This window comes from Nomascus leucogenys, chromosome 6 (assembly GCF_006542625.1).
Source record: "Nomascus leucogenys isolate Asia chromosome 6, Asia_NLE_v1, whole genome shotgun sequence".
NCBI classification, from domain to species: domain Eukaryota; kingdom Metazoa; phylum Chordata; class Mammalia; order Primates; family Hylobatidae; genus Nomascus; species Nomascus leucogenys.
The window spans coordinates 76,111,181-76,135,689 of NC_044386.1; the positions used below are offsets into that span (position 1 = coordinate 76,111,181).

Consider the following 24,509-nt stretch of genomic DNA (forward strand, 5'->3'; position numbering starts at 1 on the left):
TTAAAGAAGAAATTACAAGGAAAATTAGAAAACACCTAAGACAAAGAGAAATGAAAACACAACATACTAAAACTTGTGAAATTCAATGAAAGCAGTGCTAATAGGAAAATTTATAGCTGTAAATGCATATATTATAAGAGAAGAACTATCTCAAATAAATAACCTAACTTCACACCATAAGAAACTATAAAAAGGCAAGCAAACTAAACCTAAAGCTAGCAGAACGAGGGAAATAAGATAGATTAGAGAAGAGATAAATAAGATAAAGGATAGAAAAAATAGAGAAAGTCAATAAAACCAAAAGCTGATTCCTTGAAAGGATCAACGATATTGTGAAAATTTTATCTGGATTGACTAAGAAAAAGAGATAAAATACAAATGACTAAAATAAAAAATGAAAGTGGAAACATTATTACCAATCTTACAGAAATAAAAAGGATTAAAAGAGAATACTATAAACAACTACATGCCAACAAATTGTGTTAACTATGTGAAATAAATAAATTTCTAGAAATACACAATCTACCAAAACTGACTCATGAAAAAATAGAATATTTGATTAGATCTGTAACTAGTAAGGACACTGAATCAGTAACCAAAAAATTCCCAACAAAGAAAAGTCTAGGACCAGATGGCTTCACTGGTGCATTCTACCAAACATTTAAAGAAAAATTAATACCGATGTTCCAAAAACTGTTTCAAAAAATGAAGAAGTGGGAATACTTCATAACTCATTCCATGAGGCCAGCATTACTCTGATACTAAGTCAGACAAAGCCACTACAAGAAAAGAAAACTACAGATCAATGTTCCTGATGAAATTTGGATGTAGTCTATACCAACATTCTTACAAGAAGAAAGGAACAGAAGGAAGCCACTGCCTCCACAAACATGAGATCGATGGAAAGACCCCAGGGCTTGGGAAAAAAGATGGCAGATAGCGGCACTCAGGAAACAAAATACAAAATAAAATAAAATAAAAAGTGGCAAAGGATAAAAAAGGTTTTCTGTGAGAAAAAGAAACATGATGAAAGCTATAAAGGTGCTATTTTTTAAACAAGAATTCCAGGCTGATTTAGCACTTTAAACTCTATGAATGTATAATTTTATTTAAAAGCAAACATTGAATAACTAAGCAGCTCAAAATAATAATGAATAAGTAAAATACACAGTATGCTTGGTGGTATTAAGTGTTATGGGGAAAAAAATAAAGCAAAAAGGGAGACAGGGAGGATAAGGTTGTCAATTTAGCACTGGGAAGGAGCAATTTTGCAAAACTCAATGAAAGGTGAAGGAGCAAGACCAAGCTCTAATGATCTGTGTGAAGAGAATCTCAGAAAGCATACAAAGTGCAAAAGCCTTTATAATCAATTTATTTTAGAGTCAGGGGAGCACACGTGCAGGTTTGTTACATGGATATCTTGTGTGATGCTGGGATTTGGACTTCAAATGTTCCTGTCACCCAAGCAGTGAGCATAGTACCTGCTAGGTAGTTTTTCAACCCTTGTCGTCATCCCTCATTCCTCCCTTCTGAAAATGCCACTGTTTATTATTCCCTTCTTTGTGTCATATGTAGCCAATATTTAGCTGCCACTTACAAGTGAGAACATGCAGTATTTGGTTTTCTATTTCTGGTGAATTCGATTAGGATAATGACCGCCAGCTCCATCCATGTTGCTGCAAGGAACATGATCTCATTGTTTTTTACGACCGTGTGGTATTCCACAGTGTTTATGTACCACATTTTCTTTATTCAATCCACCATTGATGGGCATCTAGGTTGATTCCATGTTTTTGCTATTGTGAGTAGCATAGTGATGGACATGCAAGGGCATGTGTCTTTTTGGTAGAATGATTCCATCTCCTTTGGGTATATACTCAGCAGTGGGATTGCTAGGTTGAAATCCAAGGAGGCCGCTATGGCTGCAGCGAAATCAGCAGAGAGAAGAGCAGCAAGAAATGAGCTCAGGGAGGAAGCAGCAGCCAGGCCTATGAGAGGTGCAGGCCACTGCCAAGACTTTGGGCTATACCAAAGCAGGGTGCCTCTGTGGACCATAGGCTCTCAGGAGTAGGGCAAGAGTGGAAACAAAAGGAACAATTTGGAATGTATTTGGGAACAATACGTCTGAAGCTCCTTTTCCACTGTGTGACAGCAGGAGGGCATGTGGTCCTTGCTGGGGCCTCAGGGGACAGGAGTGTAGATGGCAAGAATGGATCAGATTCCAAACCTTTGAGGGGCAGCTGACCATGGGGTGTCAGAGAAGGTGAGGTGTTAGCTGGCTCTCAGCCTCAGGGGCTTGAGCAACTGAGAGAATGGAGTCACGATTTATGAGGGCAAGGAAGAGTGGGGAAAGATGGAATAAGGATTTCAGTTTGGGACACATTAAGTCTGTGACAACTGCAATGCCCCAGGAGAGAAATGGAGAGGCAGCTAGACACCCTGGGCTAGGCTCTGGGGAGCATCCCAGGAGAGGTTGCTGTGGATGGCACTTGGAGTAAGTGCTCGGATGAGACCCCTGCACCTGTGAGTCTAGAGAGTGGAGGTCAGAGCTGATTCCAGGGTTCTGGGCTTGGAAGATGGAGAGGGTCATGGAAGGAGGTGAGGAGGAGGAGCCCCCTGTTGGGAGGAGGAGTACCTGAGGTGTCAGGCGGGGAAAGATTCTGAGGGGTGGCCTCCATGTCATGTTGCTGACTGGCCAGGTTCCAAGGGGGTCTGTCTCGAGGGCGGGCACTAGTCCTTAGTGACCTTGGAGAGAACTATTTCCATGGATTATGGAAGAAAAACTCAATTGCAGTAAAGCCAAGAAAAAGTGAAGAAAGTTTCCAACGAAGAGAGGGTGGCAAGACAGACTCCCTTTCAAAGTGTTTGGCTACAGGAAACTGAGGAAGTAGGGGAGTGGCGGGAAGGCCTGGAGACACGGCAGCAAGTCTGGATCCTCCTGCGAATGATCAGCAGAGTGAAGAATAAATGATGCAGGGAGGACAGTGGCGTGTGGTCCTGGGTGAAGGCACAGGTCTTCGTTGGGAGCCAGCATGCCCCCACACACCTGGAATGCGGGCAGGATGCACTGGGTGGCCACGGCATCACATGGGAAGTGCCCACATGGTTGCTTTTACGTCCTCACAGACAGAAGTGTGGTCATCAGCTTCAAGTCCTCACAGACAGAAAGTGTGGTCATCAGGCTTGAGTCCTCACGGACAAAAAGCGTGATCATTAGCCTCAAGTCCTCATGGACAGAAAGCGTGGTCATCAGCCTCGAGTCCTCATGGACAGAAAGCATGGTCATCAGCCTCAAGTCCTCACAGAAAGCATGGTCATCAGCCTCAAGTCTTCATGGACAGAAAGCGTGGTCATCAGCCTCGAGTCCTCACAGAAACTGTGGTTGTCAGCCTCGAGTCCTCACGGACAGAAAGCGTGGTCATCAGCCTCGAGTCCTCACAGAAACTGTGGTTGTCAGCCTCGAGTCCTCACGGACAGAAAGCGTGGTCATCTGCCTCGAGTCCTCACAGAAAGCGTGGTCATCAGCCTCGAGTCCTCACGGACAGAAAGCGTGGTCATCAGCCTCGAGTCCTCACGGACAGAAAGCGTGGTCATCAGCCTCGAGTCCTCACAGAAAGCGTGGTCATCAGCCTCGAGTCCTCACAGAAAGCGTGGTCATCAGCCTTGAGTCCTCACAGAAAGCGTGGTCATCAGCCTCGAGTCCTCACGGACAGAAAGCTGGTCATCCTGAGTCCTCACAGAAAGCGTGGTCATCAGCCTCGAGTCCTCACGGACAGAAAGCATGGTCATCTGCCTCGAGTCCTCACAGAAACTGTGGTTGTCAGCCTCGAGTCCTCACGGACAGAAAGTGTGGTCGTCAGCCTCCAGTCCTCACAGAAACTGCGGTCGTCAGCCTCAAGTCCTCACAGACAGAAAGCGTGGTCATCAGCCTCGAGTCCTCACGGACAGAAAGCATGGTCATCAGCCTCGAAGGAGGGGCAGTGCTGGAGGCCTGACAGGGCACAAGAGGCATGCACAGTGCACAGCACCCATACAAGGGGACACGCTGCCTGCCCAGTGCCAAAGAACTTTGAAAAAAGAGTAGACCTCCTCAGACATTTTTTTTTTTTTTTTGAGATGGAGTCTTGCTCTGTCACCCAGGCTGGAGTGCAGTGGCGCAGTCTTGGCTCACTGCAAGCTCCGCCTCCCAGGTTCACGCCATTCTCCTGCCTCAGCCTCTCCGAGTAGCTGGGACTACAGGCGCCCGCCACCACGCCCGGCTAATTTTTTGTATTTTTAGTAGAGACGGGGTTTCACTGTGGTCTTGATCTCCTGACCTCGTGATCCGCCCGCCTCGGCCTCCCAAAGTGCTGGGATTACAAGCGTGAGACACCACGCCCGGCCTTTTTTTTTTTTGAGATGGAGTTTCACTCTTTCGCCCAGGCTGGAGTGAAGTGGTGCGATCTCAGCTCACTGCAACCTCCGACCCCTGGGTTCAAGCCACTCCCCTGCCTCAGTCTCCTGAGCAGCTGGGATTACAGGCGTGTGCCATTGTGCCCAGCTAATGTTTGTATTTTTAGTAAAGACAGGGTTTTACCATGTTGGCCAGGCTGGTACCAAACTCTTGATCTCAGGTGATCCACTCGCCTCGGCTTCCCAAAGTGCTAGGATTCCAGGCATGAGCCTCCGTACCCAGCCTCCTCAGACATTTTAAGTTCGTATGTCAAATTTGCCATTCCAATTTACAATAGTCTCCAAGGACATAGTCTATATCCACATTCTTAAACAAAGGCATCCCATCATTCTTTTAAATGTAAACTTTTAAATTTAAATATCACAACATCATAATTCATCTAAAAATACATCTGAAGCTCTTTTCTGCTGTGTGACAGCCGGAAGGCACACGGTCCTCACTGCTTGACCTCTGGCCCAGACAATGGGTCTGACTCAGAGGCCTGGGAAGCTGGCCCAGAAGGCACTAACCATCAGCGGGAGGCTGGCAGGGCTGACCTGACAGGTCAGGAAAGAGAGGTCCCCTGAGGCTGCAACTACCTGGGCAGGGGTAGAGGTAGCCTAGGCACATGGCAAGCACACAGCAGCAGTGGGAGGAGGGCAGAGCTGCCTGGGGCACAGGTGAGGGATGCTGCAGTCGGCTCCTGGCTGTGTGGGACACAGCAGCCACCCAGCAGCAGTTCCGGGCAGATCCCCTGGTGAAGGTGTACGAGTGCCTCAGGTAAGCATGGGGAAGGCTGCACCCTCACTGGGATTCTGAGAGCTGAGATATGGATTGCAGTGAGGCAGGGGAGAGCTATTTATAGCTGGTAGGGGCACAAGTCCTCCCGACAGGCCGGTCCTAGACCAGCACTTCTCCAATGCCAATGTGTGGAGTGGGTTACCCGGCACCTTGTCCAAATGCAGGCTCTGACTCAAAGGTCTGAGCATCTGAGACCCTGACCTGTTAGAAGTTCCCAGTGCTGTGATGCTGCCAGTGCCCAAGCCCCATCTGAGGGTGAAGGACTGTGCTTTTTCAATACAATGCATTTCTTCTCCCCATTCTGGAACTGCTATCATGGCCACGCTGGGTCCCCTGGGTCTCACCTCCAAATCTCTCACCCTTTTTCATGACTCTGCTTCTCTATGCTTTTGTTCTGTACCTGCACATATGTCTCTCACTTGACTGCATGCACAGCAACTCAGGCCTAACACTTTGCTTTTCTTCAATTCATTATTCAATATTTTTTGTTGAAAACATTACAGGTTTTAGTTCCAGAAACTATTTTTTGTGCTGTGCTTAAATCTCTGAGTGTCCTCATAATTTATCATTTGTTGTATTGTGTCGGTGGGACACAGTGGATAATCTTCTCTCACACTACTGGTCCCCTAAATGTGCCACTTAGATTTCACAGGGTGCCATGGAGCTGGGGTCCGGCTGCATAGTGGCTGGTCTGTGGACCATGGAAGATGGGAGACCCTCACTTCTGGGCCGGCAGTGCCCCTCTGAGGCCGCTCCCCAACCACCCAGAGGGCATCCACTGTGCACTTGTCCGGGGCAGACTTGTAACCCACACAGCCCATCAGTATCAGGCTCAGTACCAAGCAAATGGGGGAAAACGGCATTTCTGTGCTCCTCCCATTTCTGTTTCTCTAACTCTAGCACCTCCTTAGCTTGCACAATGGCAGAGTTGGGATTCAAGCCCAGATCCACCTCCTGCAGAACCTGAGCTGCTAATAGTGCCAACTGCTCATGTTATTAAACCTAATTGCAATCCGCCAGGCTGGGTTTGATCCTCCACATAATTCTGTTTCTGGATGTGTCAGGACAGGAGGAGTTAAAACAAAAATGAGATTAAGTTTAAAAAAAATTGTAAAGCTAAAGCTTAAACAAAATGCTTTTGACTTTCACACCCTTTGAAAGAGTGCTCTCCTGTGCCAGGTGTGACAGCCCAGGATGTCTGCCCTGATACCTCCCGCAGGGCTGTGGGATGGGGCGAGACTGCAAAGAAAGCAAGGGAAAGGAGATGCCTGAGAAACTGCCTTCCACCCAGAGGCTGGGTGACAGCATAGATAATGATGAGTGCCAACAAGTCAGTTAAAGGAAATCCACAGATTTATGTGCATAAATTACCAGCCTTTGAATTCAACATTCAGGACAAGAGTAATAACCTTTTAACTTGAAAGTTGCCTGAGAATTCTTCCTGTTCAAGCAAATGAGGTTGAAAAGTTAAGGTTTAAATGGAGAAAGACTGTCAGGGAATTCTCAGTCATTATGCTGTTTCTCAGCTGTTCCAACTCGGTCTTTAGGACCACGCAATGGAGTCCTAAGAACACTGCCCACAGAGGCCGCCTGCCCACCAAGAGGGCAAGAGGAAGGAAGAAGGGGCAGCAGGTGTGAAAGGGATTTCCCTGTATGGAAATATTGGTTAAACATCTCCATGCCAAGAAAAGAAATAGGAAGAGAAATAACCTGAACAAATGTGAACAGAGTTCACCTGTTGCTCTCAGCTCCTAGCTGACAATGCAAATATAGCAGAAACAACCGGAAGCTGAAGATACGCTTGGAGAGATGATGCCATCAGAGAAGAGATGGGTTCTGTTTTGTCTCGAGACTCAATTCCCTGGAATACCAGGCGAAGGCTTCTGAAACGCCCCACACAGCCCAGGCTCCCGCCAGCTCTCCCCACCTACGCAGTGGCCTGCATTTATGTCACTGGAGGTGGCAACTGCACCTGCCCGCTGTCTGACCCTTTTTAAGGTTCTATTCATGTTAAAATCCCCAGTGAAGAGTGTCCTGTTGACCTGGCCAATGATGCTAGCCAGAGGTGTGTTTTTGCATCTGACAGAAGCTGGTGAGGAGGCAGGGAAGGCAGGCAGCTCTGCTGACTGGGCAGCGAGAGCCCAGGCACTGTACTCTGTGTTCATGCTGTGTCTGCAGGTACACCTGTCTCTCCTGATGCATTTCCACGAATGTTCTTTGGTCTCCTTGTCCATTTCTCACCTGAACACTGAGCGGGCCTCCCGAGTGGGTGCAGAGAGGACCAGTTACTCTAAGGGTGTTTGGTTAGAGCCAACCCTGGGGATGGTCCAAGAAGGCTGGCCAACTACAGCAGAAGCTCAGATGCCTGAACTCTGTAAATCTACATAAGCCAGGCCAGGGCACAAACGTTACAGGATGGTGAAGAGGCAGCACTGCCTTCTCTCTACATCAGCAGCAGGTGCAGAAGGACGCATGACTGCAAAGATCTCAGGCCTGAACTAGACCCCCGTTGCCACCCACATACTCTCCTGGTCACTCCCTAGGTTCAGAGGACTCCACAGCTGTGCAGTGTAAAGGTCCTCCCAGTCAAAGGGGCCCGTCTGTAGGCAGGAAACCCAGATCACCTCCCAAAGAGCCATTCCTATCACTGCATCTGTCAGAAGCCAGAACCAGTGGGAGAAAACTGTAGACATGAGGATTTACTACAAATGAGTTGCGTTACACGACTAGGGGCCTGAGCAGGACACCCTACCTCCACCCAGAGGGCAGCCCATCATACCCAGAGGCTGTCACAGGGAAGGCAGATCCAGAGAAAGGACAAGCTCCCACCCAGGCAATGTAGAGGGCTGTGGGTTGGTGAGGCTGGCTCCCAGGACAGGGAAGGAGGGAGTTGAGAGGGACAGCTGTTACCAGTGGCAAAGAACAGCACTGTCAAAGGCACAAGAGCCCCAGCATCGTGCTGAAGAGGTGGCACCACGTCATGAAGATGAGGGTGTGTCTCGAATGGCAGGTGGTCTGGCAGGAGGGAGGTGCACAGGTAGGGTCTGCGACTCTGAGACATGCAGCAAGCATGGGGTGTCCAGCTCCCTCAGTAACAGAGTAGCAGAGGATGGCAGACCAGGGAGGAGGCGGACACAGTTATATTCCAGGACAATTAATCTACTGCAGTTAGTTCACTTTCCTATTCATCTGCAAACACTTGCTAAATATCTTCTTGGTGCCAGGTATAATGCTAGTGAATGAGGCTACAAACACAAACAGTTGGAATTTGCAGACAGCTGCAGACACTCTTGACAATCTGCTTGTCAAGCGACTTGGTGGATGTAGGTGCACAGTACTGTGGGACCCAGAGGGCAAGCAAGGCTCTGCACCAGGAAGCACAGAAGCATCGAGGAGAAGGCACTGAGGTAGGGATGAAGAAAGGCTTTGAAGCCTCCTCGGAGCTCTGTTTTGTGAGTTCTAGGCCTCCAAGGCAGAAGCCGGAAACACAGTTTTGCCACCTGCATTGCAGCTAGAACAGGCATGGGTTCCTCCAATCAGACATGCCTGCTCCAGAGGCCAGTCTGGAGAATTTGGAGGAGAGGTGTGACAAGGCATTCTCAAGAGCAGGGTGACAGAAGTCCCTGGACTCAGTAGCCAGCATCAGAGCAGTGATCCTGAGCACTCATGCCAAGCTGCAAAAGCTGGGGGCTTGTGGGCAGCCACCCTCCATTCCCATTGTGCAGTTGAAAAATTCTCAGAAATTCCAAGAACTATGTACTGTCCCTAGATAAACTCCTTCTCATCTTAAACTAACTAAAATAGGTTCTGTTCACTGCAACTGTTGTTTGAAATGTTGATACCACTATGTGCATTACAAACAGAATGATTTCCACTAAAGGTCTAGAAATAAAATCAGTACCTTCAAAACCAGTTGATGGGTGGGGAGATATGATGTATCAATCTAAAGAAGTCAGGAAATGATGGTGAAAAAAAAGAATTAGCAAGGAAAAAGCATTAAAAAATGAAATGATGGTAATTCAAGTTGATAAGTCATTACAATAAATGTAAACATGTTAAACTATTCTCTTAAAAGATAAAGATTATCTGCTTTGAATTTTAAAAATCTACTTCCATGCTGCTTAAAAATGCAATTGGAAAAAGAATTTAAAATAAATAAATAAAGGACTAGAAAAAGATAAACCTGGCAGAGGCTCAGAGCAGAGATGGAGACCTCACACAAGGTAAAAGAAACCAGCCACTGTGAAGTTACTAGATAATGAACCTTTAACACCTAATATGATCACAAAGTAAACAATGCAAAAACGTGCTGAAGTGCAAGGAGAAACAAACCAATTAACAAAGTTCTCTGCTGTATCAAAACAGATTGATTTAAAACAGATAAGTGAATCTAGAGAGGATAACAACACAATGACATGCTTATGTATGTTAATGCTCACATTATATGAGCGATATATATGTATGTTAACTGCTCACATTCACTGAGAAAATTTGAACATTTCATCTCCTTTGCTGCAGGATTTCCTTTTTGCTTATTTTTTAAGGAAAAAAATATTATAAATAAATGTGAAGCTCCTTTCCTCCCTTAGGCCCCAGGATTGTTTTCATCTTTCCCTCTCATCAGGGAGCTGCCTTCATGAATTCAAGTCATAACCACCTATGCTGCAGCCCACTGTGGGAGGAGCTGGGGCAGGATCCTGGCTCCTGTGTGTCAGCAGGGGCAGAAGCCAAACACGGAGTGACCGAAGCAGCTGCAGTGTGCAGAAGCTGACACGCAGCTTTTTAGGCGTGCAGCTGGAGAAAAACAGCCACATGGTAAGTCAGATGATGTTCTGGGGGTTTCTAAGCATGAAATCCTATAGACCATATCCTCTAACCACCTGCAACAGAAATCAGGCTCTTGAAGAAGAAATAGCTGTACTCCCATTTTCACTGTAGCATTATTCAGAATAGCCAAGACATGGGAAAAACTTGCATGTCCACTGATGGACATGTGGATAAAGAAAATGTGGTATATGAATATATATGCAATGAAAGGTGATTCGGGCTTAAAAGGGCAGAAAATCCTGCGTTCATGGATGAACACAGAGAGCATTATGCTACATGAGATAAGCGAGTCACAGAAGGAGCAATACCGCCTGATTCCATCGTGTATGGAATCTAAAATTGTCACGCTCACGGAAGCGGAGAGTAGAATGGTGGCTGTCGGAGGTGGAGGGAGGGGGATGGGCAGAGGCTGCTCAATGGGTAGAGTTTCAGTTTTCCCAGACAGGTACATTCCAGAGGCCGTGGTATGACACAGTGCCTAGCGTTAATATGGTATCATGCACTTCAAAGTGTATTAAGAAGTCAGATGGGTGTTAAGTGTTCTTACCATGAAGCACACATGCATACACATAAGCACATGTATGGAGATGATGCATGTGTTCAGTACCTCAATTGTGGTGATAGTATCACAGGTATACACATATGTCCAAATTCATGAAAACTTATACATTCAACAAGTGCAGATTTTTGTCAATGACTTCAATACAGCTTTTAAAAAAATGTGGTGAAAAGACACTCAAAGGAAAAGAGGGGAGAAGGCAGTGAGGGAAAGCAGAGAGACCTTGACGCCCACCCACTTTGCAAATCCCTGCTCCAGGGAAGGGCCACGTGTCCCCTTCCCACCCACGGATTGTGACCGTCACTGCATGCCATTTCCAGCCTGAGGCAGCAAACCCCAGTGGCTCCCCATGTCCCTCACATGATGTGGCCACTGCAGACACCTCATGCTAGCGTGGCACAGTCACTCAGGGGAGATGCATGGGCTTTGAAGAGCTGTGTGTCTGCCTCTGCACCCTGTGGCTGCTGCGGTCATGCTGTATGTGGCTTCCGCCCCTATGGACACACAGGAGCCAGCATCCCACCCTCAGGACCCCCACAGCGGCCGCTGCAGAGATGGATGGGACCCACATTCATGAGGGCAGAGACGGTCCTGAGACTCCAGGGCAAGAACAGAGAGCTGCCTGTTTATCTGTAACATTGTATTTCTTAATAAAACACACAACAAATTCTGAGGCAAAGACGATAAAATGTTGACACTTTCTCACTTTGCGTGGTGAACATATGGATATTTGTTGTACTATTGTCTCTGATTCCATTTTTTTAAGTTAAATTTTAGGTAGTCATAAAAATTTATGGAACAAAACTGTGAAAGTGTCCTATTCTCAGAAAAAGGAGCAACTTAAATCATCAATGCTAGGGCTCTTCTAATTCAGTCCCAGAAAGGATCTGGGTGCAAACCTCAAAGCCCCCCAGAGGTGGGGTTCAGCTGTGAGCGCAGGGCCAGAAGGAAGCACGGATGGAGGCTGTGTCAGGGTCCTGCGCTCGGTCCGCAACTGTGGCCTCATTGGCTGGGACAGTGCGGAGTCTCCTGTAGACTGTGTTTCCCTGGAGAACAGGATGAATGCACAAGATGAAGCTGAGGACTGGGTAAGGGCAGCCCTGCCAGAAGGCGTCAGCCTGCCTGGGGCGCGGGGAGAGGTGGTGCCAGCTGGGCCATAGCCGGGACATTTGACAACAGCCGCGAGAGTTCTCCAATTTGGAACTTCACCAAAAAAATAACAACAGCCACCGAGTTAGTTCAGGATTACCACACCCAGGCCTTGGAAGGAGAACAACAGCCAGGCAACTAGAGGGCCAACCTAGGCAGAAACTAAATTCCAGGCTGCAAGCGAGGGATGCAGGTTCGCAGATCCGCTTAAGGTCAGCGCTGCATGAGCCTGGCCTGCCCTTCTCCCCACACAGCCAGGCCTGCTGCTCCAGCCCGGGGGTGCCATTGTTCAGAATACTATACAGGGCGGTGGGATGTCTTGGGACCCCCTTGCATGGGATGTTCCCTGCGGGGAAGGGGGAGGCCCTCAGAGTCAGAAGAACAGAGGGCTCTCCCCTGTCCTGTGTCCTGCCATGGGGAGTGCTCACCAGGCTTCTGGCCTGTGCCCTGCACACCTGGGACCTCAAGTGTTTGTGAGAGGACCCCAGCAACTTGTGTGCAAGCCCCTGGGCCTATCTTTACTTTGCCACACCTGGGTTCCCAGTTCCTGCCCCGAGCCAAGCAATCAGTGACGGCAGAAGTCACACCAGGAACAGGCTCATCTGCCCAACTAAAGGTCTAAAATGTGTACTTCCAGTCCTGGCTGGGGCTCAAGACCACATAGAGAATGAAAGATCTTGCGCAGGCCAAGCACTAGGAGACACACAGGCTGGTTAGTATAGCTTCTGCATCCGCCGCAAATGAAGATGGAAGTCTCTATCTTTTGATGTCTCACAATTTTCGAAAGGAAGGAAGGAAGGAAGGGAGGGAGGGAAAGACAGAAAGAAAAAGAAAGGAAGAAAAAGAAGAAAGAAAGAAAGAAAGAAAGAAAGAAAGAAAGAAAGAAAGAAAGAAAGAAAGAAAGAAAGAAAGAAAGAAGAGAGAAAGAGAGAGAAAGAAAGAGAGAGAGAAAGCAAGCAAGCAAGCAAGCACAGCCTTTTCTGGGAGGGGTGGCAGCTCTCAGTGGGGCTGACCTTGAGTTCACCAGTCACCCCAGGACGTGCTGTCCACAGCAGCTGCAGAGCCTCGGCTCCCAGCCTGCAGTCTGGGCTCTCGGTGCTCCCCACCCAGCTACCCTGGGTTCTGCTCACTTTTGTCCTCTACACCTGTGAGTGCAGCAGAGGGGCAGGCTTCATCCTCTGCTGCCTTAGGAAGGGAGGGTGAGCCCCAGGCTATGTCCAGGCTAAAGCTGAGCCCTCAACATGGACACATGCAACTCACCATGGTAGCGGTGAACGGGATGTTGTCAATCAGGGATGACGCCAGGGCTGAGACCCACACCACCAGGACAATGGCGGCTGTGAGGCGCTGCTCCTCTGGGACCATCTGGAAGGAGGACAATAGCAGCTGCAGTGTTCCATCGCATGCACTTAGGGTCAGATCCCACCAGCCGCGAGACTCAGAGGGGCCCGAGGGTGTTAGTCCTTCCTCTTACCCATCACGAGACCAAGGCAGACACAGGTGTGCAAGCCAGGGCCACATCCATACCAGGAGCCTCCGCTGGGTTTCTACCAGCAACGGCCAGCCATGCCGAGGCCCGCCAGCCTCCTGGACGGGGAGGCAGAGTGACCCTGCCCCTCATCCACATGTGGTGGCTGCGCACACTGGTCACATTGACCCGATGGCCCAGCAGACCCCTGGGGCTGGGGTGCCTGCAGCACTCATTTACTGAGGCTGGTGTCAATCCCACTCCTTCTCAGACAGGCTTTAAATAAAGGCTAAAAGCAAAATAGCAGGCATCTGTAATTACATATTCTTCGGAAAAAGTCTCCCTTCATCTCTGGGCTGCACAAGATAGAACAGGTTCCCTGCTGTGCCTTTTTACATAATTAATGTGGCCTGTTCTTACCAGAATTCTTTTTTTTTTTTCCACAAAATCAAAGAACAGTGGCTGGAGTGCCTTCTATTATAGCATTTATTTTACCTTTATTAGCAAAGCAGTTTGTTCTCCAACATATTCTATTAAGTGGAGATGTGCCAATGCCTAGAAGAAAGGATGTGTGGTGAGAATCAGTTTAGAACCAAAAATATATGCAAGATTTTTAAAAAAATTCTTGAAAATGAAAAGACATGAACATACGGTAGGCCCAGACTCCTGCTTCTTATAAAAGATCAGACTCAAATACACAGTCTATAAATAATTTACTATCATATATGCATAATGAAGATTCATGGAGAAAAAGTCCAGTGGCAGAAATCCCTTGTTGATTTGAGTTAATGTCCATGTTAAATTCAAATCCGAATGGAAGACTCTTTAAGACCCCTGTATAAAGATACTGTTCAATCGTACATAATGAAATACCACTCCATATAGATCTTTCAAGTAAGTCGCATTTCCAATTTCTTTTTAAAGTTAAACATTACAGAGTTTTAAAAGACATTTTTAATGCAGTTTTTATAATCTTCAAAGAAAGGAAGGAAAAGTCTATTTAACTGGCACATGTAACCATTTTCACGGTACTAGACAGATTCAGAAAACTGTACTCAGGGAAAGGCAGGAAAGAGTAGAAGAGAGAAGATGAGGTGCAGGAGCCTTCTGCCCAGGCGGCCAAGGTCCCGCACAGGGATGCCCAGAGGCTCACGACCGAGCCACCATGGGAGGTCACCAGAAAGCAACAGGTGCCGGTGGCTCAGCTGCCCAGCACCTCTGTGGGTGTGGCCTTTTCACTGTGATTCCATCACGCTGAAAGACTGCAGATATTGGAAACAGCAGCTTGTCTGCGCTTTTTTCTTTTAATTTTTTAATTTTTAAATTTTATTTATTTATTTTTTTGAGATAGAGTGTTGCTCTATTGCTCAGGCTGGAGTGCAGTGGCACGATCTAGGTTCACTGCAACTTCCGCCTCCCGGGTTCAAGCGATTCTCCTGCCTCGGCCTCCCGAGTAGCTGGGATTATAGGTGCCTGCCACCATGCCTGGCTAATTTTTGTATTTTTAGTAGAGACAGGGCTTTGCCATGTTGGCCAGGCTGGTCTCGAACTCCTGACCTCAGGTGATCTGCCTGCCTCGGCCTCCCAAAGTGCTGGGATTACAGGCGTGAGCCACCGTGCCGGCCAGCTTGTCCATGTTTAAATTAAGCTTCAGAATCTCAATCTGCATGTACAGTTGTTAGCTGACCTTCATTTAAAAGCTATGGAGCCCAAATGTTGGGTCTTCAATCACGATTCTCCATAAAGTTTGCTTTTATATCAACCAAGTCATAAGGAGAATCTCTTTAGAGCAGGGTTTCTCACCCTCGCCCTGCTAACTTAGAGCCAGATCGTTCTTGGCTGTGGGGCTGGCCCGTGCATTATAAGATGTTGCATAGCAGCCCTGGCCTGGCCCCACTAGATGCCAGTGGCACCTCACCACCACCAGTGTGACAGCCAAAGATGTCTCCAGACACAGCCACTGTCCTCTGGGGGAGTAAAATCACCCCCTGTTAAGAACCAATGTTCCCTGGGGGGATAAAATCACCCACTGTTAAAGAACGAATATCATAATCCAAATTTTATTAAATGACACTTTAAAATTGAAAAAATATTGAATGTAGCTATACCTTTTATTTTGTTTGATATCATCAGTTGAAAGAAAAATCAGAGGCCTAAACCTGATTAAAATGTTTTGCCAAATACCAAATAGAGATGGTCCTATGTGTATATACCCCCCACAGGCACACAAAGTATGGTGTGCACCTCTTGATGTGTACCTATAGACATTTATATTTACATATTTAGTGTCATATAATTATCCTAAATATCATGCTCTGAGTTATGTAGTGTTAAGAAGACAAAATAAAGTAAAATCTTCAAAAAACTTGAATATTGCACCTAATAACTCAGCTCAAAATACATGATCTCTTAATTTAAAAAAAATCAAAATATGAAGAAAATACAAATACACTTTTACAAAGTAATTATCTAGCACATTTCTATCTATCAAGCCTAACACTGCAGGTATACAATGTGTATTTTACAGTATTCAAAGTTTATGTACAGTTGAAGATTATACATATTACTTGTCTCCTTCATCAGCTTATACAGTGAAAAGATGATTGTGTGGTATAAATCAGGATGTGAAACATCATTAGTCTGTCACAGAAATGCTGATTCAGCAATGACCTGACATCCTTGTCCCACTGAAATAAGCCAATACAATAAGTCATTGTTACCACTTATTTCAAAATGATAAACTAGGAGGTCTAAGAGTCCCTTCTTCAGCCAAACAAATGGACCCTAGACAAAACATACTTTTTAACACATTCTAGATTAGCAAGACGATGTATGGTTTTCCAAGGAATCTCTCTCCCCATGAAAACATTTCCTGCAGCTGTCTAGGAGCGGCAAGACTTGAGTGGCACAGGATGGAACTGCCTGGAAGCTCGAGGTTGATGAAGCACTGAAGTGAGAGGAGGTGTGAACACCTGTGAGGTCGTAGGCTCCACTAAGGTTTCTCACATTGAGCTAAGATCCCTGAAATGCACTAAAATTATTCCCTGGCATCCAGCAGAAGCAGACACAGCAGTTTCTGGAGGAAAGCATCCCGAGCCTGCAGGCCCTCAGGAATCCCACAGAATAAGATGAAGTGATAAGATTATAGTCTTGGATCTCCAGGGACACAAGAAGACGAGCAACATGAATGAGAGCAGAAACAACCCAAACAGATTTAGCTAGACCCCAAAACCACACGGATGAGAATTCATAGGTACTGAATATAAAAGAGGAATTTTGCTTAAAGAAATTAGGAGTTGAAGAGTTTAAAAGTACCAATTAACATGGGCCCTCAATGAGTTAAGAATGAAGGCCATCATCTCCAGATGACATTAAACCACTAAAAATACTAAAAGAGTGAGTATATAACTGCCAGGAAAGGGGAAATCTAATTTTAAATAATTCTCAATCAAATCAAATAGTCAAAAATTGGCTAATCAAGAAAACTAAGGTAATAAATCATAATAGAAATTTAAAATAACTTTGAATAAATAAAACGTAAATACAATCAAAATGCACATGAAAACTTGAGGGATACAGCTAAAGGGAAATTTATAGTCTTAAATATACACAATGGGAAATATGAAGCATGAAAATCAAAAGCTAAGTATCCATCTTTGTAAGTCAAGAAAAGAACAACAAATTGAACCCAAAGAAGTGAAGAGAAAATGATAATTTTAAGTAGAAAGTGGGAAAGAGAGAGAGTCACCAAAAACAACAATGAAAAAGAGATCATCACTATAAAGATACTACAATAAACAGATAATGGAGTAAAACTACAAATCAACTCTAGCTTTCTTTTTGCTTTTATACAGATATCCAGTTGATTCAGCACCATTTGTTGAAAAAATGTTTTCTTTCCTAAATGAATTGCTTTGCCACTATGGTTTAAAATCAGTTGTATATTTAAATAACACATAACACATAGACAGAGTCTATTTCTGGACTCTCCCTTCTGTTCCATTAATCTATATCTATCTTTTGCCAGTACCACAGTCTTGATTACTATAGCTTTGTAGTAAGTCAGGAAATCAGGTAAGTGCTCCAAAAGTTGTCCTTTTGGAAAAAAAAATGCTTTAGTTATTTGAATTTAGTCCTTTGAATGTCTACATAAATTGTATAATTAGCTTGTCACTCTCTGCAGAAAAACCTAGTTCAATTTTTATTAGAATTGCACTTAAATCTGTAAGTCAATGTGGGAAGAACTGCACACTAAACAACATTGAGTCTTCTGATCTATGGACAGACTATATCTCTTCATTAGATCTTTAGATCTTTTACAAAAAATTTCTTTTCAAAATATCTCAGTAATTTTTGGTATAAGAATCTTGAGCATACTTTTTTTTTAAGATTTATTCCCAGGTTTCTTAGGGTTTTGGTATCATTATAAATGCAATTGTTCCTTAAATATTTTCCAATTATGCGCTAGTATATGAGAATACATTGATTTTTGGATACTGATCTTGTATCTTCTGACTTTGCTAAATTTATATATTAGTTCTGGTAGTACTGGATTTTTTTTTAGACTACCTGAGATTTTCTACATAAACAATCATATAGCCTACAAACAAGAACAGTTTTACTTCTCTCATTTTCATTTTTCTGCCCTTTATTTCTTTATATTGTCATATTACAAGAACTAGGCCCTTCAGCACATTGAAGTACATGAAGTACAAGGTTGGCTCTAGGTTTTTCAAAAATGCCTTTCATCAATTTGAGAATTCATGGTTTGCTCTCAAATGGTTTTTGTGCATCTGTTGAAATGATCATATGGTTTTTCTCCTGCAATCTGTTAATGTGGAAAATTATACTAATTGTTGAATGTTAAATCAACCTTGGATTTCTGGAATAAACTTTCTTTGGTTATGCCGTACTATTTTATATACTATAGCATTTGATTTGATATCTTGTTTGGATCTATGTGAGTGGGAGATGGTGATCTGTAATTTTCTTTTCACATAATACCTTTGTCTTAATATCAGGGTAATACTAGGCCTACAAAATAAGTGGGGAACTGTCCTCCACCTCCATTATTTTCTGAAGGAGATTTATAGGATTGGTATTATTTCTTACTCAATATTTGAGAAAATTAAACAGGGAAACCATTTGTGTTTGGACTTTTCCTTATGTAAATAATTTTAATTACTAATTCAGCTGCTTTATTGATATAACTATTTAGATTTTCTATTAAAACTTGAGTCTATTTTGGTAAGTTGTATTTTTTAAGGAACTATTCCATTTCATGTAGGTTGTTGAATGTGTTGGTATAAATTTGTTAATAGATTCTCTTATTGTTTTTTTAATTCCTGTAGGGTTTATGTTTGGTCACCTCTCTTTTCTTGACGATACTGGTGATGTGTGTTCAATTGTTTCTTTTCAAAGAACAAGCTTTTTGGCTTAGTGGGGTTTTTTTCTGCATTGTCTGTTTCCTACTTTGTTGATTCTGATCTTATGGTTATTAGTTTCTTCTTCCTATGTATTTTAGTTTTACTTTCCATTTCAGCTTCTCAAAGTAGAACATTAGATAGGTGATTTTAGATCTTTCTTATTTTCTGTTGTATTTCATCTACAAGTTTCCCTCTAAGCTAACTTTAGCTGCACTCAAAAATTTTTTATATATTTTCATCAACATTTTACTTTGTAATATTATCTTATTCCCTTGTGATTTCATTTTTGACTTATGATTTAACTAGAAGTGTATTGTTGACTTTCCAGACATTGAGGTTTTCCTAGACTGCTATTGATTTCTAATTTAAATTTGTTGTGGTCAGAGTATATAATCCTTATGATGTAATATTATAATCTTGGTGAATTGACCGTGCACACATGACAAGATTGAATTCTGTGGTTGTCGGATATAGTGTTCTACAAATGTTAATTGAATCAAGGTGGTTGATAATGTTATTCATAGCTTCTATGGCTTTCCTGATTTTTTTTTTGCCTAGGTGTTCTATCAATTTCTGAAGAGTGATAAAATCTTCTTCTATGATTGTGGAATTGTCTGTTTTGTTTTACTTTAGTGAATCAATTGCATCTTGAGTATTTACCAGGGACATTTATAATTGTTATATCTTCCTTATAATCTGTCCCATTTATTATTATTAAATGTCCCTCATTATTTCCAATTACATTATGTGTATTGAAGTTTATTCTATGCCACTTTGGCCTTTTATGCTTATTACTTGCATGCTATGTACTTTTCCATTCATTTACTTTCAACGTATCTCTATGCTTAATTTAAAAGTATGTCCCATATCATTGCTCAGCCTTTCAGCTAAGATCAAGGGTAAAAGTATGTCTCTTAAGAGCAGCATATATTAGAGCCTTACTTCCTTATCTGCTTTCTCAATATTTTTCTGTTAATGGGAATGTTTGCAGTTAACAGAATTATTGATATAGCTGCATTCAGGTCAACAGAATTATCATTTATTTTCTCTTTGTCTCTTTTTTTGTTCATTTCTGTGCCCATTTTCTTGCTTTCTTTTGGATTACTTGAATATTATTTTATTTTCATCAGCTGGCTTTTAATAATAATAATATTTATTATTAAGTATTAAATATTATTATTTTAATAATTCTTATTATATTTTTAATACTTACTCCATGAATTAAAATATACATTCATCTCCAGCCTGGGTGACAGAGCGAGACTCTGTCTCAAAAATATATATATATATATATGTATATATACATTCATAACTTCTCTACAAAGTTTTATTGCATCAAGTGAAATGTACAAGCCTTGAAATGATATAGGTCACTTTACCTCTCCCATTTCCTCTTATGGTATAGTTGTCATACATATTACATCTATACACATTAAAACTCCCACCAGACAATATTATAATTTATACTTTCAACCATCAAACCTATTTTGAAGAACTTAAGAGGGAAAAACGTTATCTTTTACACTTACCTACTATTTACCATTTCTGCTGTTCTTCATCCCTAAAGATCTAATTTCTCTGTAGTATCATTTTGCTTCATCCTGGAGAAATTCCATTAACATGTCTTATAGAGCAGGTCTGCTGGAAATGAATTCCAGTCATTTCCTTCATCTGAGAATGTCTCTCTTTTTTGCCTTTATTCCTGAAGGATTATTTTGCTGGATAGAGAATTCTGGCTTAAAAGTTCTTTTCTTTCAGCACTTAAAGAAGGTGCTCCACTTGCCTCCAGGATTTCTGATCAGAAATTTGCAGTCATTCAAATCATAGTCCCTTGTATGTAATGTATCACTCTTCTCTCACTGTTTTTGAGAAATTTTCCTTATTTTTAGTTTTCAGCACTATGATTATGATGTGTCTAGGCATGATTTCCTTTATTTCATCCTGTGTTTTCACTGAATTTTGTGAAATTGTAAATGTGTCTTTGCAAAGATTGACAATTCTGTCATTACCTCTTCAAATATCTTTTTCTCTTAATCTCTTGCTCCTCTGAAACGACAATTGTTTTTAACATTTCAAAATATTTATTCTTTTTTAAATTTTATTTTAAGTTCCAGGACACATGTGCAGGAAGTACAGGTTTATTACATAGGCAAATGTGTGCCATGGTAGTTTGCTGCACCTATCAACTCATCACCTAGGTATTAAGCCCCACATGCATTAGCTATTTATCCTGATGTTCTCCCTCCCACTTTTCCCCCTTGACAGGATCCAGTGTGGGTTGTTCCCCTCCCTCCATCCATTGTTCTCATTGTTCGGCTCCCACTTATAAATGAGAACACGCAGAGCTTGGTTTTCTGTTCCTGTGCTAACCTGCTGAGGATAACAGCTTCCAGCTCCATCATGTCCCTTAAAAGGACATGATCTTGTTCCTTTTTATGGCTGCAGAGTATTGCATGGTGTATATGTACCACATTTTCTTTATCCAGGCTATCACTGTAGGGTATTTGACTTGATTCCATGTCTTTGCTATTGTGAATAGTGCTTCAATGAACATATGAGTGTATGCATCTTTACATTTATACATGCACTTATAAATGTATACATGTATACATTTATACATGCACTTATAAATGTATACATGTATACATTTATAAATAGCAGAATGATTTATATTCCTTTGGGTATATACCCAGCAATGGGACGGCTGGGTCAAATGGTATTTTGGGCCCTAGGTCTCTGAGGAATCACCACACTGTCTTCCACAATCGAACTAATTTAGATTTACACCAACAGTGTAAAAGCATTCCCATTTCTCCACAGCCTCACCAGCATCTGTTGTTTCTTGACTTTTAAATAATTGTCATTCTGACTGATGGGAGATCTCATTGTGGTTTTGCTTTGCATTTCTCTAATGATTAGTAATGTTGAGATTTTTTTCTTAAGTTTGTTGGTTGCATAAATGTCTTCTTTTGAGAAGTGTCTGTTCATGTCCTTTGCCCACTTTTTAATGTGGTTGTTGGTTTTTTTATTGTAAATTTGTTTAAGTTCCTTGTAGATTCTGGATATTAGACCTTTGTCAGATAGATAGAGTGCAAAAATTTTCTCCCATTCTGTAGGTTGTCTGTTCATTCTGATAGTTTCTTCTGCTGTGCAGAAGCTCTTTATTTTAATTAGATCCCATTTGTCAATTTTTGCTTTTGTTGCAATTGCTGTTTACATTTTTGTCATGAAATCTAAGTTTGTGCCTATGTCCTGAATGGTATTGCCTAGATTTTCTTCTAGGATTTTTATAATTTTGGGTTTTATATTTAAGTCTTTAATCCATCTTGAGTTAATTTTTGTATAAGGTATAAGGAAAGGGTCCAGTTTCCATTTCTGCATGTGGCTGGCCAGGTTTCCCAGCACCATTTATTAAATAGGGAATCCTATCCCCACTGCTTGTTTTTGTCAGGTTTGCTGAAGATCAGATGGTTGTAGATGTGCGGTCTTATTTCTGGATCTCTATTCTGTTCCATTGGTCTATGTGTCTGTTTTTGTGCCAGTACTGTGCTGTTTTGGTTACTGTAGCCTGGTGGTATAGTTTGAAATTGGGCAGCATGATGCCTCCAGCTTTGTTCTTTTTGCTTAGGATTATCTTGGCTATATGTGCTCATTTTTGGTTCCATATTAATTTTAAAGTAGTTTTTTTCCAATTCTGTGAAGAATGTCAATGGTAGTTTAATGGGAATAGCATTGAATCTATAAATTACTTTGGACAGTATGGACATTTTCACAATATTGATTCTTCTTCCTATCCATGAGCATGGTGTGTTTTTCCACTTCTTTGTGTCCTCTTTGTTTTCCTTGAGCAGTGAATTTGTAGTTCTCCTTGAAGAAGTCCTTCACTTCCCTTGTTAGCTGTATTCCTAGGTATTTTATTCTCTTTGTAGCAATTGTGAATGGGAGTTCATTCATGATTCCACTCTCTGCTTGTGTATTGTTGGTGTATAGGAATGCTTGTGATTCTTGCACATTGTTTTTGTATCCTGAGATTTGCTGAAGTTGTTTATCAGCTTAAGGAGCTTTTGGACTGAGAGGATGGAGTTTTCTGGATGTAGGATCATGTCATCTGCAAACAGAGACAGTTTTGACTTCCTCTCTTCCTATTTGAATACCCTTTATTTCTTTCTCTTGCCTGATTGCCCTGGCCAGAACTTCCAATACTATGTTGAATAGGAGTGGTGAGAGAGTGCATCCTTGTCTTATGCCAGTTTTCAATGGGAATGCTTCCAGCTTTCACCCCTTCAGTATGATACTGGTTGTGGGTTTGTCATAAATGATTCTTATTATTTTGAGGTACAGTTCCATCAATACCTAGTTTATTGAGAGTTTTTAGCATGAAAGGATGTCGAATTTTATCAAAGGCCTTTTTTTGTGTCTATTGAGATAATCATGTGGTTTTTATCTTTAGTTCTATTTATGTGATGGATTACATTTATTGATTTGAGTACAACGAACCAGCCTTTCACCTCAAGGATGAAGCCAACTTGATCGTGGTGGATAAGCTTTTTGATGTGCTGCTGGATTCAATTTGCCTGTATTTGAGGATTTTTGCATCCATTTTCATCAGGGATATTGGCCTGAAGTTTTCTTTTTTTTGTTGTATCTCTGCCAGGTTTTGGTATCAGGATGATGCTGGCCTCATAAAATTAGTTAGGGAGAAGTCCCTCCTTTTCAATTGTTTGGAATTGTTTCAGAAGAAATGGTACCAGCTCCTCTTTGTACCTCTGGTAGAATTCAGCTATAAATTCTCTTATCCTGGGCTTTTTATTATGGGTAAGCTGTTAAATATTCACTACTGCCTCAATTTCAGAACTTCCTATTCAGGGATTCAACTTCTTCCAGGTTCAGTCCTGGGAGGGTGTATGTGTCCAGGAATTTATCCATTTCTTCTAGATTTTCTAGTTTATTTGCATAGAGATGTTTGTAGCATTCTCTGATGGTTGTTTGTATTTCTGTGGGGTCAGTGGTGACATCCTCTTTATCATTTTTTTATTGTGCCTATTTGATTCTTCTCTCTTTTCTTCTTTACTAGTCTAGTTAGCAGTCTGCCTGTCCTATTGATTCTTTCAAAATACCAACTCCCAGATTCTTTGATTATTTGAAGGGCTTTTCATGTCTCTAGCTCCTTCAGCTTCACTCTGATCTTGGTTATTTATTGTCTTCGGCTAGCTTTGGGGTTTGTTTGCTCTTGGTTCTCTAGTTCTTTTAGTGGTGATCTTAGGGTGTCGATTTGACATCTTTCTAGCTTTCTGATGTGGGCATTTGGTGCTGTAAATTTCCCTCTTACCACTGCTTTAGCTGCATTCCAGAGGTTTTCTTTGTTCTCTTTGGTTTCAAAGAACTTCTTGATTTCTGCCTTGATTTCATTATTTACCCAGGAGTCATTCAGAAGAAGGTTGTTCAATTTCCATGTAGTTGTGTGGTTTTGAGCGAGTTTCTTATTCTTCAGTGAAACTCCAATTTTTGGTCTTGTTCCACAGCTGTATGAGCTCTGGCAATGTAAAAAAATTTTCTCTAAGTTCTTTAGATTGGATAATTTACACTGATCTATTTCAGTTCACTAACTCTTTCCTCTGTCATAGTCACTCCACTACTGAACCCATCAAGCAACTCTTTTCTATTTAAGGTGTTGTAGTTTTAATTTCTAACCTTTGTATTAGATTTTCTGGTATAATTCCTATTCTCCCCTGAGAACTCCCAACCTTTCATTCATTTCAAGTGCATTTTCTTTACCTCATTGATCATAGTTATAAAAGCTACTTTAAATTCTTTGGTCATTTCAATATCTGAGTCCTCTCAGGTTTG

General features: G+C 42.5%; 1 protein-coding gene across 2 annotated transcripts in view; it reads right to left on the minus strand.

The window, feature by feature from the left end:
• OCA2 (OCA2 melanosomal transmembrane protein) overlaps nucleotides 1-24,509 on the minus strand; it is a 333,437-nt gene that overhangs the window by 103,123 nt on the left and 205,805 nt on the right. For both annotated transcript variants that reach the window (XM_030813816.1, XM_030813815.1), the window contains 2 exons: nucleotides 13,732-13,791; nucleotides 13,029-13,133 (listed from right to left, as the gene is read on the minus strand). In XM_030813816.1, the coding sequence (XP_030669676.1) occupies nucleotides 13,029-13,133; nucleotides 13,732-13,791 (165 nt within the window). The remainder of the gene's footprint in view (nucleotides 1-13,028; nucleotides 13,134-13,731; nucleotides 13,792-24,509) is intronic.